The 12,743-nt window shown below is 33.0% G+C and overlaps 1 protein-coding gene across 1 annotated transcript; it reads left to right on the top strand.

The window, feature by feature from the left end:
• Positions 1-7,166: 7,166 nt before the first annotated feature.
• On the top strand, positions 7,167-9,932 carry LOC133799433 (transcription factor TCP4-like). Its single transcript, XM_062237450.1, has one exon. The coding sequence runs from the start codon at positions 8,132-8,134 to the stop codon at positions 9,458-9,460; it is 1,329 nt and encodes a 442-aa protein (XP_062093434.1). The 5' UTR covers positions 7,167-8,131; the 3' UTR covers positions 9,461-9,932.
• The last annotated feature ends 2,811 nt before the right edge of the window (positions 9,933-12,743 follow it).

The raw sequence follows: 12,743 nt of genomic DNA, 5'->3' as shown, positions 1-12,743 counted from the left end.
AACTCAAATGAACTTTTGTTAGAAAAACTATGGACTTTAATGTTAGATTTTCTAAGTAAATGTTGGGATGCGAACTATTTACTTGTGTATTTTTGTAAATCAAGTAACCAAGTAACTAAACAAGCATATGGATGATTCTTGAAACCTTTCATTTTCTCAAACTCTGGATTACATCTTACCTTTATTTCACTTATCTCATTTCATCACTTTATCAAAATACAATACCAAAACCTCAAACATCTTTCCATTTACAATTTTATTTACTTCTTGTTACTAACTTTTTGTGTTATTTTCTACTAACCTTTTGATTTTAGGTTACCTCCTTGTGGATCGACCGCCCGATCTTACTACAACTACCGCTTAGTGTAGTCACATTTTGGGCGTTAAACACTGGGTAGAGGGCGACCCTTAGTTTTTTCCTTTTTCCTTCCACGACCTCGTCTATCTGACGTCGAAAATGATCCCGGATGTCCTCTTGCTCACACCTCAATTTGTGCTCCCGGATCAAGCGCTGGTTCCGAGTGAAAGGAGATTCGGGGCTCAGAGTTGCGGATGAATAAAAAATTGCAAGCTTAGAACCCCCACCACTTTCCCGAGTTATGCGGCATCTAACAAGAAAGAAAAAGGGTGAGGGCCAAGCGAACATGAAATAATGAGATAAATAGAAGACCTAAGCTCGAATGATCGAGGCTACAAGGCAAGCTCGATCCAAAGGATGAGGCCAATCTCAGAGCGTGTAGTCCACCGAAAGAAAAGAAGGTGGAAATGTTATTGGAAATCCCGATATATCAGGGAAAAAAGTGGTGGTTATTCAAAAAGTGATATTTTTGGGAATCGTGCATTCTTTAAGAAACCCTGATTTTGTACCCAATATCTTGGTGTGCAAGATATGTCCTCCGAAATTCAAAAACCGAAAGAAAAGAGCCATATTGGGTCTTTTGCGCATAAACTGGGTTTGGGACCGATAATACTAGAACCTGAATCTATTGGTTATCAGCCAAAACGTTCCAATATATTAAACTAATGAATGGACCAACAATATCCTAGTGCTAAAGTGCAACAGAAGAATAAATGTGCATGCAAAGATATACTATGAATGCAGATATAAGGGGTTAAGAACAGATACTTACACAATGAAGCTGGCAGGTACTGATAAATTGACGACCGAAGGAGTGGATGCAAAGACGATCTCACGGAGTCGAACAAGCCAGCGTTGTTTTGTTTTCTTGGTTTGGAGAACATGCAAGAACCAGGGCAAATCAAAATTCTGGTTTTTCTTCTTTTTTCCTCTGAAAACACAAGTGAAAGTGAAGTGGGGAAGCAATGGGGATGTATATATAACCCCCTGGGAATGTCAAAGGCCAAGTTGATCTGAGCCGTTGGTCATATATCGTATCCAATCCAACAGTCAGGGACAAATGATTCGATGGTACCATAAAGGATGGCAGACGAATAGGCGTGGGCAGGTTTTGAAGGTACTCAAGTACTTTGAGTGATCAATACCCAGCTGACGTGTGTCCACACTCGAGTATATTTGATGGTACGGTTTCCAATGGAAGTAGTTCAAAAGTTTCCTTCTCATAGGATTCGAACAAATACTTTTGAGGGGGCAAAATGTTACACCCAGATTTCGAGACCAGGAATTATGACCTCGAAAGCTAGACTAGTCAAGTATGAACTCGAGATATATAAAACACATGTTTAAGGTCCAGTTGTAAAACCTCCGAAGCAAGATGGCAATCTCGAAGACATGTCACCTCGAGATCCTTTCTAGGCTCGAAAGGGCATAGCATCGGGATACATCCGTTACCGAGTGTCTTCAGATCGAGTAGTCCGAGCTTAAAGAGTGCAGGCTTGAAACATGACAGCCTCGATAGAATCTATCTGCTCTGAGCAGATCTAGGAATAAGACGGCCAGTTCATAATCTGTCCGTAAACCTTGGCCGACACGATACTGGTTGCTGACTTCGAAGATTCGATGAGTCATCTGATGTAACACATTCTATACGTTTAAAGATGTTTATTGTTGTAACATCCCAACATTAAAGGGATATTAACAAGTTTGTTATCCGTTCCCGGGTCTTCAGGGGACGTTTCCTTGTATATAGGAGTTACATAATTTAATGTAATTACTTCGATTAATATGCAGAAGTATCTTCCCAAAATATGTGGGAATGAACTCTGAAACCTCTTTATAAATAGAGAGGTCATGAACACTTGTAAGGGGACAGATCTTTTGATATCTTGAGAGAAAACCCTGGGTAAATCATCTCAGAAGGATTTCCAGAAAACTTCAAGTCTTAATAACAGAGACTCGTGGACTAGGCAGATTCAACTGCTGAACCACGTAAAAACCTTGTTGTTCCACCATATTATTCATTCGTGCCATAGCTCATATTGTTTAATTGCTCTACGTTTTAAGTTGACGAAAAACGACGTCAACAAGGTTCAAACAGAGAACAAATAATCTAAAATAATATTATCTTTTAAATTATTATATTATAAAATAGATTTGGATCATTTTACTTAAATTTAAAAATAATAATTATTTTTTTGTAAAAAAATATATTGTTAGTAAATGAGATAATTTGTAATTATTCCATTCCAAACTTAAATTTCGGGACACCGAACATATATAATATTATATCACAAAGTACTTCTAAAAAATCCTAAAACTTTATTAGTTTTTGAAAATGATAAGATTTCAATTTATATTTGCATCCTACTTTTTCTCTATTCACCAATCTTAAAAAAATATTATTTTGTAAATCAATAATATGAAGCAATAAATTTGTTCAAAAAAAAAAATATTAAGCAATAAACTCTAACAGAGAATGACTTACATATAATTGGATTATCCATCTGAAAAAGAACATACATGTTTTTACCCCTCGAATTATTTATGACATTTGTAGAGTCTTGTCTTTGAACTTTATTGCTTGACAAAAATTCTCAAGAATTATAACAATCATTGAATATGTGTCCCTTATATTACATTATGTTTATTTTTTAAATAGTTTGCTGATGCGGCCACATGTCACATACATAGTTATAGCATGAAAGTTTATTTAACCAACTAAAACTAGTCGAAATCAAGTATATTGTCACTATTAACTCTAAGAATATAGATATACATTCCCAAAATTTATTGTTAGACCACTATATATGCATATGTTTTCTGTCTGGACTTTTTAATTGTACCATATTAATGTTATATTAACAAACTGCTTAAAAAATGAATGGAATGCAACACAAATGGGTGCACTTTCAATTATTGTTATAGTTCATGGGGATTTTTGCCTTACAAAAAAATTTGAGGGAAAAACTTTACAAGGGTCATCGATCGGAGGAGGGAGGAATTCCTATCTGTCCATGTTAAAAATATTGCAATTTAATTTCTCTTAAAAAAATTATAATCTTACTAATGAGTTTGATACTAATAAGATAATTTTAAAAAGTTTGTTCATTCTTATTTTGTGTTTAAAGTAATAAAAAATAACATTTTCTTTTCTTATTAAAAGAAATCTCTTTTTATTGATTGTGGGGGAGTGTCAAAAGTATTTTTTTTAGTTCAATAAAATATGGGAGTGGAAAATATTCTTTTTTCAATTCTTTTTAAAGGGAATTTACTTATTTGGTACTATTTGTATTTGCAAAGTATCGTTTTGGTACCTTTTGTTTTCAATAATGCTCAAATGGTACCCCGTATTTTGAAAACATAGATATTTGGTATCCTAATTGATAAAAATTTGTCAATATGACCAAGCTGTCAGCAATTATATATAATTTGTAGCTCGTATGATTGAGAGTAATTTGATTAAATTAATAAAATTTTATTGATTAAATTTGAGTTTAGTGTATCAAATATGTACAATTTTAAAATACAGGATACCATATATGTACGATTTTAAAATGCAGGGTCTCAAATATGTACGATTTCAAAATGCATGATACCAAATAAGCATTATTTGCAAACACAGGGTACCAAGATGATACTTTGCAAAAATACAAGATACCAAATAATTACCTACCCTTAAAATGAATTTACTCATTTGGTACCATTTACTAAAAGACAAGTTTGTATTGAATACAAATTTGGGTGTGAAAAGAATTTTTGAAAATTTAAAAGTTTATGAGGAATTTATTTAGGAGTGATGAGATAAAATATATATATTTTTTAATGATGATATAATACTAAATAAATCAATGAATTTCTTTTTACATGTAAAATTATATTTTAATCCTCGTATTTACACAAACTTTACCTTATTATATTTTAATGATTTTTCTTAATTTCAATTTTGACTGTATTTTAACAATAATAAATGAATGGTCTAATGTAGACCCAACATACATGAAAAGTTTTTGTTATTATCTATAAAAAATTAGCACTTTTTATGGCACACAACTAATTGATAGTACATGTCTTTTTAAAAAAATGAGGTTATAATATTGAATTAGTAAAACAATTTAAATCATAAAGAAGAAAAGAAAAAGAAGAAGAAGAAAGAGCATAATATGTTTGAGTCACAAAAAGAAGAGGAAAACAAAAGCAAATAAAAGAGAGCTGAGTTGAGATGCCAATTGAGTAATCGAACCAAGTCAGAAAAAGATGGTTTAAAAGAAGTAAATTGAGGGTAAGAATAAGATGATGCTGTTTCTTTTTAAGCAAAGGACAGTGAGAGAAGAGAGAAAGATAATTATTAATAAAGTTATTTTTATATTTATATATATTTATTTATAAGCTATAATTAAAGGGTCACTTTCAAAAAAAGAAGGTCATGCATGGACTCATCTCTATCTCATCACTCATTCCATATATAAAAATAAAAAATCTAAACTTTATTATATAATAAAAAACATAACATTACAAGGAAAAAGAATAAAAAAAATCTAAGGGATCTTGGTATAAATGCTTCTTGAGTTTTATCCTATTTGTTAAGATTTTTTTTTCAGTTAAGTTGATTTTTTCTAAATGGTATCAATTTAGTCTTTATTTTTTAATGATTTTAAAAAAAAAATTATATAATATATGTAAAAATATTTAGAGGTGTATACAATGACGGAGCCAAAAACTTAGCTCAGTGAAGGCTTGAACTTTGAATAAATATTACTAATATGAGTAAAAATGAATGATAAATTTATATTGTATATGTGTTAAAAATTATTGTTTGACAAATTGATATCTCTTCATTATATAATAAGTAAATGTGTGCTCTATCATATTTATTTATTCATATTAAACTAAAAAATTTAACTAGTATGCTATTCCTTCAAATATGTATACATACACATATAAAAATATACAAATAGATTGTTACTTACAAAAGTGTAAGTCAAGCTTAAGTAGTTTAAGTGATGGCTTTAAACATGTAAAGAAAGTCATATATATTTAGTAAAAAAGAAAAAAAAAAGGGAAATTCACAAAAATACATTAACATTAGAAAAAAATATATGAAAAATACGGTAGCCTACAAAAATACGGAATTTTTATGAAAAATACGGAGGGGCAAAAGTGTAAATACGGAGTGGCAGTTAAATACAATTTTTTTTGTTAACAGTTGTTACAAATTCGTAAACATGAGTTTGAGATTCGTAAAAAAAATATTTTTGTAAACAACATTTACAAATATATAACAAAGTTTTACAAATTTGTAAACAAATTTTATATTTTTGTAAACAACATTTATAAAATAATTATTTGCTATTTTTTTTTTTTTGTAACAAAGGTTTACAGAACTAATTTTAATATTTATAAAAATAAGTTGTGAACATATTTGTAACAAAAATATATAAAACTAAGTTTGTAACTAAAAGATACAATTTTGTTTTTGTAACTAATATATACAAAAATATTAAATTACATTAAACAAGTATGATATATATATATTTTAAATTGGAACTACTAATAAAGATAATTATATATTTTAAATATATAATAATTTATATATGCATAAATATTTATTTAATATTAATAATTATATTCATTTTAAATATTTATAAGTAAAATAAATAAATTTATATTATTAACATACAAAAAGTATGGATGAACTAATATTAGTGACGAGAAAAAGATAAAAGAAAAAATAACAGAAGTGTAAATAATGGAAAAAAAAGAATGAGATAAGTGAGATATTATTATATATGTATAAATATATATTTATTTATTTTGCAGTTTATAAATGGCCGGTTAGCAAACAAAAATTACTTAGTTACATGTATTATATAAATATATATATAGATATCTATTTACGTATATAGATAATATATTAGTCTGAGTATTGGAATTGACAGCAAATAAATTTTAAGGGGAGCAGATATGTTATATGGCAAACAATAATAAATTTTACCGTAATGTGTAATTATTTTAGTTAACCGTAAAAAATGATATTTTTTTAATATTACCGTGAAGATTGTAATTTATCAAAAAAAAAAAAATAACACATATATAATATAAGTATTTTTTTTTAATTCCAATGAGGGCTTAAGCTTCTTCTCAGCCCAAAGTGGCTCCTTGCTGGGTGTATACTATTTTTTTTACAAGAGTGGTGTATAATATTTAAAAAATATCAAAATTATTCCTACGTACTTAGAATTTTAACAAGAAAAATTTAGAGTAGAAACTCAAAATCTAATATAAGAGCCCTTATAATAGTTTTTATATTATATTCTTCAAAATATATCACTAAAATTTTATTTTTTTTATTTTATCTCAAATTTTTATATATTATTATATACCAACTTCTTTATATTTCTCCTAATAATATTATATTTTTAAGTATTATTTATTTATTTAAATAAAAGAAGACCACAAAACGAAAGAGAAAGAATAAAATAATAATTAAATAAATTTATATGATGAATTTATAAATTTTCTGGTAATTTTAAATATATTTTGAAGTTTTGTAGCTATTGTGACCGCTCTAACCTACCAAGACAGATGTTGAGTCTCAACTCAACTCCATTACCAATGGTTTCAACTTGTAACTCAAATTGTAACTACGAAGTTAAAAAAAATAGGTAAACAATAGACTAGAGTAGAGTGAAAGTGTCAAAGTGGATTAAATATTTGTTACAAATAAAAAGAGTTAAAAAAAAAAAAGTAAAAAGTAAAAAGATTAGTACAAAAGAAGAGCAGAAAATGCAGTGATGAGGTCACAGAGATCTTTAATCCCCTTTCTGACCAAACACTGCCACCCCTTACCACTGCCATCATCAAGAGTCCTTTCTATAGGCCAAGAAAGAAAGTATTTTTCTCTTCCCTATAATTCTCAACTATATATATTTACTGTTTTGCCATTTCCACACTAAACAAAAACACTTTCTTTCTCTTCTCTCTCTGAATTTGGTTTGGGAATAGAGAATAGAAAGAAAAACTTTGCAGAAAAGCTCTCAAGAAACCAAACCAAACCAAGCGCTCCTTTTGTTTAGAGACAAAGAAAATCAAATCAGTGTGTGTTTTGCTTTACTTGGTCAAGTGGGCAGTACTTATTGCTTATCATTATTACTCTCTTACTCTGGTTTCATGTGCTTATGCTTACAGTTATCAACTGAGCAATATACAACCTAGAGAGAGAGAGGGAAAGGAGAAGAGAGGGAAAGAGGGCAAGAGTGAAATGGGTTAGGCTGGTTTCTGAAGTTGTGTTTAGGGATATTGGAGTTTTTTTATGGTAATGGAACTGAAAATTTTGAATGGCAGAGGAGTCTTTTGGGAAGAGGAGAAGCAATATCAGCAAGAAGAAGAAGAAGAGTCGGCTGAGAATTAGTAAAGCTGGAAGAAGAAGAAGAAGAAAAGCAAAGACTGAGTCTGGATCCTCAAAGAAATCATCAACATCATCATCAATATCGTCATCATCTTCATCATTACCTGAACCAAACCCAGAACCAGAACCCAATATTTCTGCTAAACTCAAGCCATGTAAGAGAAGAGGAACAAGAAGAACAAGTAGTAGAAGAAGAGGAAAAAGGAAAAGAAGAAGCTTTTGGTGTTGGGGTTCAGCAACAGCTTTCATATTTCCAAAACTTGCAGACGCAACAACAAGCTCAGAAAAAGCAGAGGTCTTTATACAACAACAGTTTCCCTCCATCTTCTTCAAACTCCGGCGAGAATCGAATCGAATATGCGAGGAAAATGGGGGACTATCCTCCTCCTCCTACTACTCATCAAAACCAGGTCGCCCCAATAACATCGTCGAGATTGGGGATAAGGGGTGGTGGTGGCGGTGGTGGTTGTGGAGGCGAGATTGTGGAGGTTCAAGGTGGTCACATTGTACGGTCTACCGGCCGAAAGGACCGCCACAGCAAGGTCTGCACCGCCAAGGGACCGAGGGACAGACGAGTGAGGCTTTCGGCTCACACTGCTATACAGTTCTACGACGTCCAAGACAGGTTGGGATACGACCGACCCAGCAAGGCTGTCGATTGGCTCATCAAGAAGGCCAAGGCTGCTATAGACGAGCTCGACGAGCTTCCCGCGTGGAACCCCATGACTTCATGCCAGCCGGTTGCGTCAGAGAACGCCCCGGCGGTGGATACCATCGCTTCTGTTAGTCGCCGGAATTCTTCTTCGGTGACGGCTGCTGCTGCTACTGCTACGGCTGAGGCTATGGTCGGAGATGGTGCGCTTAACTTGCAGAGCCAGAATCATATGGTTGACCACTCCAACTCCGGTGGTTTTCTTCCGCCATCGTTGGACTCGGACGCTATTGCTGACACTATAAAATCCTTTTTTCCGGATCATCCTCATCATCATCATCACCATCAACAACATCATACGCCGCCGCCAACGATTCAATTTCATCAGAGTTACCCACCAGATTTGCTGTCCCGAACGAGTAGCCAGAGCCAAGATCTACGCCTCTCACTTCAGTCCTTTCAGGACCCTATTCTTCTCCACCACCAACAGCAACAACACCAAGCTCATCAGAACGAGCAAGCCCTTTACTCCGGAACAACAGGGTTCGTCGGTTGGTCAGACCACCACCACCACCACCAGAGCCCGGCGGAGCTGAGCCGTTTACAGAGGATTGTAGCTTGGAATGGTGGTGGAGATACTACCACTGGTCACAACAATGGCGGAAACAACGACGGAAGCAGCAACACCACCGGAGGTGGAGAAAGCCTTGGGTTTATATTCAACTCATTGCCGGTGGTGCAAGCTCCTTCGCCGCCATTGCAGCCGTTCTTCGGCCGTAGTAACCACCAGTTTTTTACACAGAGGGGACCCCTTCAGTCCAGTAACACGCCCTCGGTCCGCGCTTGGATCGACTCTTCTTCATCGATATCCATGGCCGACCACCACAACCAACAATACTCATCCATGCCACCAGCAGCCATGGGATTCATCTCCGGTAGTGGATTCTCCCCCGGGTTTCACATCCCAGCGCGGATTCAGGGCGAGGAGGAACACGACGGCATCTCCGAAAAGCCGTCCTCTGCTTCCTCCGATTCTCGCCATTGACGAAAGAAAAAAAAACCAAAGCTTTACACCAAACCCCACCTCTTGATTTCTATCAACCACCATTTTTCTGCTCTTTTTACTGAATTTCTTTCGCAGGAATGTTGGGTCTTGAAGCTTTTGGAGAAAAAGGAGAAGGCTTTGGTGATTCTCTTCCGTTCAATGGCCAAAAAAAGCCGATTGGGAAGAAGAAAAATACTGAGTCCAGATTCAGGTTTTTCGATTCCTTGGTTTGTTCTTATCAGTTTGTATTAGTTATATTAAAACTTTGTTTGACTTGTTAAAGGTTTGAGCTTTTTAAAGCACAAACTTATGCTTTGATCTTATTTGTGTTTTTTACTTTCATTTCTAGTGTTCAATGGGAACCTTTTTTCATTTTCTGGTCTCATTAGGCTTCTGTGAAAATTCTTGCTGAAACAAGAGTTGTTATGTAGTTGTTTTATGTTTGGTTATGGATTTTGAACACTTCAAGTTATGAGAGCCGTTTTCTTCAGATTTAGAAATGGTCCATTTGTGCTTATTAGTAGTAGTAATATGAAAAAGAAAATTCTGTTTTCTGATATTTTTGATTTGTAGCTTTTGCTTTACTGCTTTTCAAAGGAAACATTTTTATGCTATTCAACTTCCTTATACCTGCAAAAACAACAATAAAATATGTGTATATGTATAATTGATTGATTTTTAACATCTTTTTTCTTGCTCTGATTTTGGGAGCATCAAAGGAAAAGTCATTTTCTGATGAACAGTGAAACTTGTACTGGAAGAAGTGGATTTACTTTTTTTTTTAATTTTATTTTTTAGGCTGCAAAATTAGGCAACTTCTATGAGTTCAGAAGAGGAATCCTTTTTTTTTTATTCTTTTTGAAAAATTTATTAACTACCCTTTTGTTCCTTCCTACTATATATTCTCTTTATGTATAATGAGTAGTAGAATAGAATGTGGCCTAGGATAGGAAATATGCTAAAGAGCTCTGATAAGAATAAGGGAAAGAAGAAAAAGAAGAAAAAAAAAGAAAAGGTATGAATCTTATTGACCAACTTTACCCAATTAGTGCCAATATTTTGAAGAGAAACCATTTTTCCTAATTTAGTCCTTGTTAGCTTAGCTCTTACTTAAACTACAACATTTAAGGTTACCTTTTTTTTTAGGGGAAATTACAGGCCTTTTTCCTTGAGCTTCTATAATAGCTTTTTTAACATTAGGTCAGGGAGGAATCTGAGGTGTCATATTCTATGATCTCTTGTGAATATGATAGATAGATTTAGCTGGCATATCATTACCCAAGTGGGGCTCAGTGGTAGGAGATGTATACTAGTATTAGTAGGGCTTTGATTCAATGTCGTGGAGGGTACAACTCCGGTTCTGTTATGTATCAAAACCTATATTTTATGTGTTATCAATAACAATTAGCGTACTTGCAAGAAACGACATATAAAATCTATATTTTTGGATACATAAAGAACCAATACCCCAACGACACCGAATCTACAGCCGTGGTTTGAGGTAGGAATATGAGGTGTCATGGTAGATAGATTTAGTTGGCGTAACATAACCCAAGTGGTAGTAGTAGTATGCTAGTATTAGCGCTAAAAGGTACAATTTCGTTATGTACCAAAAGCTATATTTTATGCGTCGTCAATAATAATTAATATACTTACAAAAAATGGCACGTAAAATATAGTGTCTGGCACATAACGAAACCGTTACCCTAATGACACCTAATCCAAGGCCGAATTAGTAGTACTATTTTCAGGAAGATTAACCATGAAAGAAAAGGAATAGATTGGACTAGCATAACAAGCTCCAATAATGGAAGAATACAGAGATAGATGAGATTGAGAAGATACCTCCAAAATGTGTTTGCTTTGCCATCTGTCTTTATGGTCCCCTACTAGTACTACTACACTATATACAACTATACTACTACCCCTGTAAAATCCCAGTGCCTTGATAAAAATCTCATAAGAGTCTAGCTGGAAATGAAGCCTCTTTCTTTCTTTTTTCTTTTCTTTTCTCTTCAAGAGAAAAAAACACTTATAAGCTTCCTAGTGAGATAGTGACATTTGCATATTATTATTGTCGGTACTTGTTTTATGGTAGCATGACAGCGTACTACTCCAAAAAAGCACAATAGGCTTTTATGACACTGCACAAGAATTTTAGGTGAAAAAGATTTTTTTTTTTTTAAATTAAAGAATATATTGTGTAGTACAACAAATGGTCATAATCTGCCATGAGCTCCACAAATATCTTTTGCAATACACAATGGTCTTCTTTTGTATGGATGGTCTTTCTCTTTCCCTCTTGTTACTTTTTTTCACATGGAGAAGAATAAGCTTTAATTAGTGGAATCTAAAAGGGTAATAGGCAAAATAGCTTTTCTTTTATAATTCTTTTGCACAATAATTATCTTTGTATGTATTTTTGGCAAAATAACGTTTTAGATATATATTGGATATTTTGTCGAAAATACTCAACACTGGCACTAGAGTCATTTTGTAAAATGCCTTAAAAAATATGTATATTTTCACCAAATACTCGATCTAAATCGGGTATTTACATGGTTGAAGGCTTGAAAATGAAGCCTTGAACTTAAAGACACAAAAAAAGTTTCATGGGAAGAGTTCTGAGGGTAAGAGCTTACCTGCCTTCAAGTGTAAGGACAATTAATATTGCTAAGTTAGTAAAACTATTTGGGCAATTGAGTTGGAATGTATTGTAAATTTCCATTTATTTTATTTTCATGGGAAAAGAAGAAAGAAAAGAAAGAGTTATTGACATAAATGTAATTACATAACATGACAGCAGTAAGCTTTTTCAATCTTTTGATTTGATTCATTGATCCCAACATTCCATCTAGCCAAAAGTTGATTAATTATGATGTATGATGTGAGAATCCAAATCCATTTATGTTAACATTTACTTCCTTTTTTTCAAGAGAACCTCCAAAATAGAGCACTTTTAGGGTCACTTTGGTGAAGCTGTAGCAGAACTGAGATCATTAACTAAACAATTTATAAGTAAAAAAGTATTAGGTAAAACTCCAAAAAATAAATTATTGTATTTGTAATATCCATAGCTAAATTTGAAGCTAGTCCAAGACAGTTTCAACCTCCCATTTTCGAATTCAGCATGAATTCTGGTTTTAGGTTTTCAAAAAGCTCAAGGGAAAGTTTTCTAACTGAGTAGAAATGATGAGATAGAATCATAGAAATTACAAGAGATAAAAACTAGGTATCTTTAAAATGATAGTTTTTCTTCTGTGTTTACTACAATAGGAAGGGT

This window comes from Humulus lupulus, chromosome 9 (genome assembly GCF_963169125.1).
Source record: "Humulus lupulus chromosome 9, drHumLupu1.1, whole genome shotgun sequence".
Lineage (NCBI taxonomy): Eukaryota > Viridiplantae > Streptophyta > Magnoliopsida > Rosales > Cannabaceae > Humulus > Humulus lupulus.
This window is presented reverse-complemented; position numbering and strand designations above follow the sequence as displayed.

Excerpts from the sequence above, each read along its gene's own strand:
- LOC133799433 (XM_062237450.1), top strand. The coding sequence starts at position 8,132 with ATGGGGGACTATCCTCCTCCTCCTACTACTCATCAAAACCAGGTCGCC.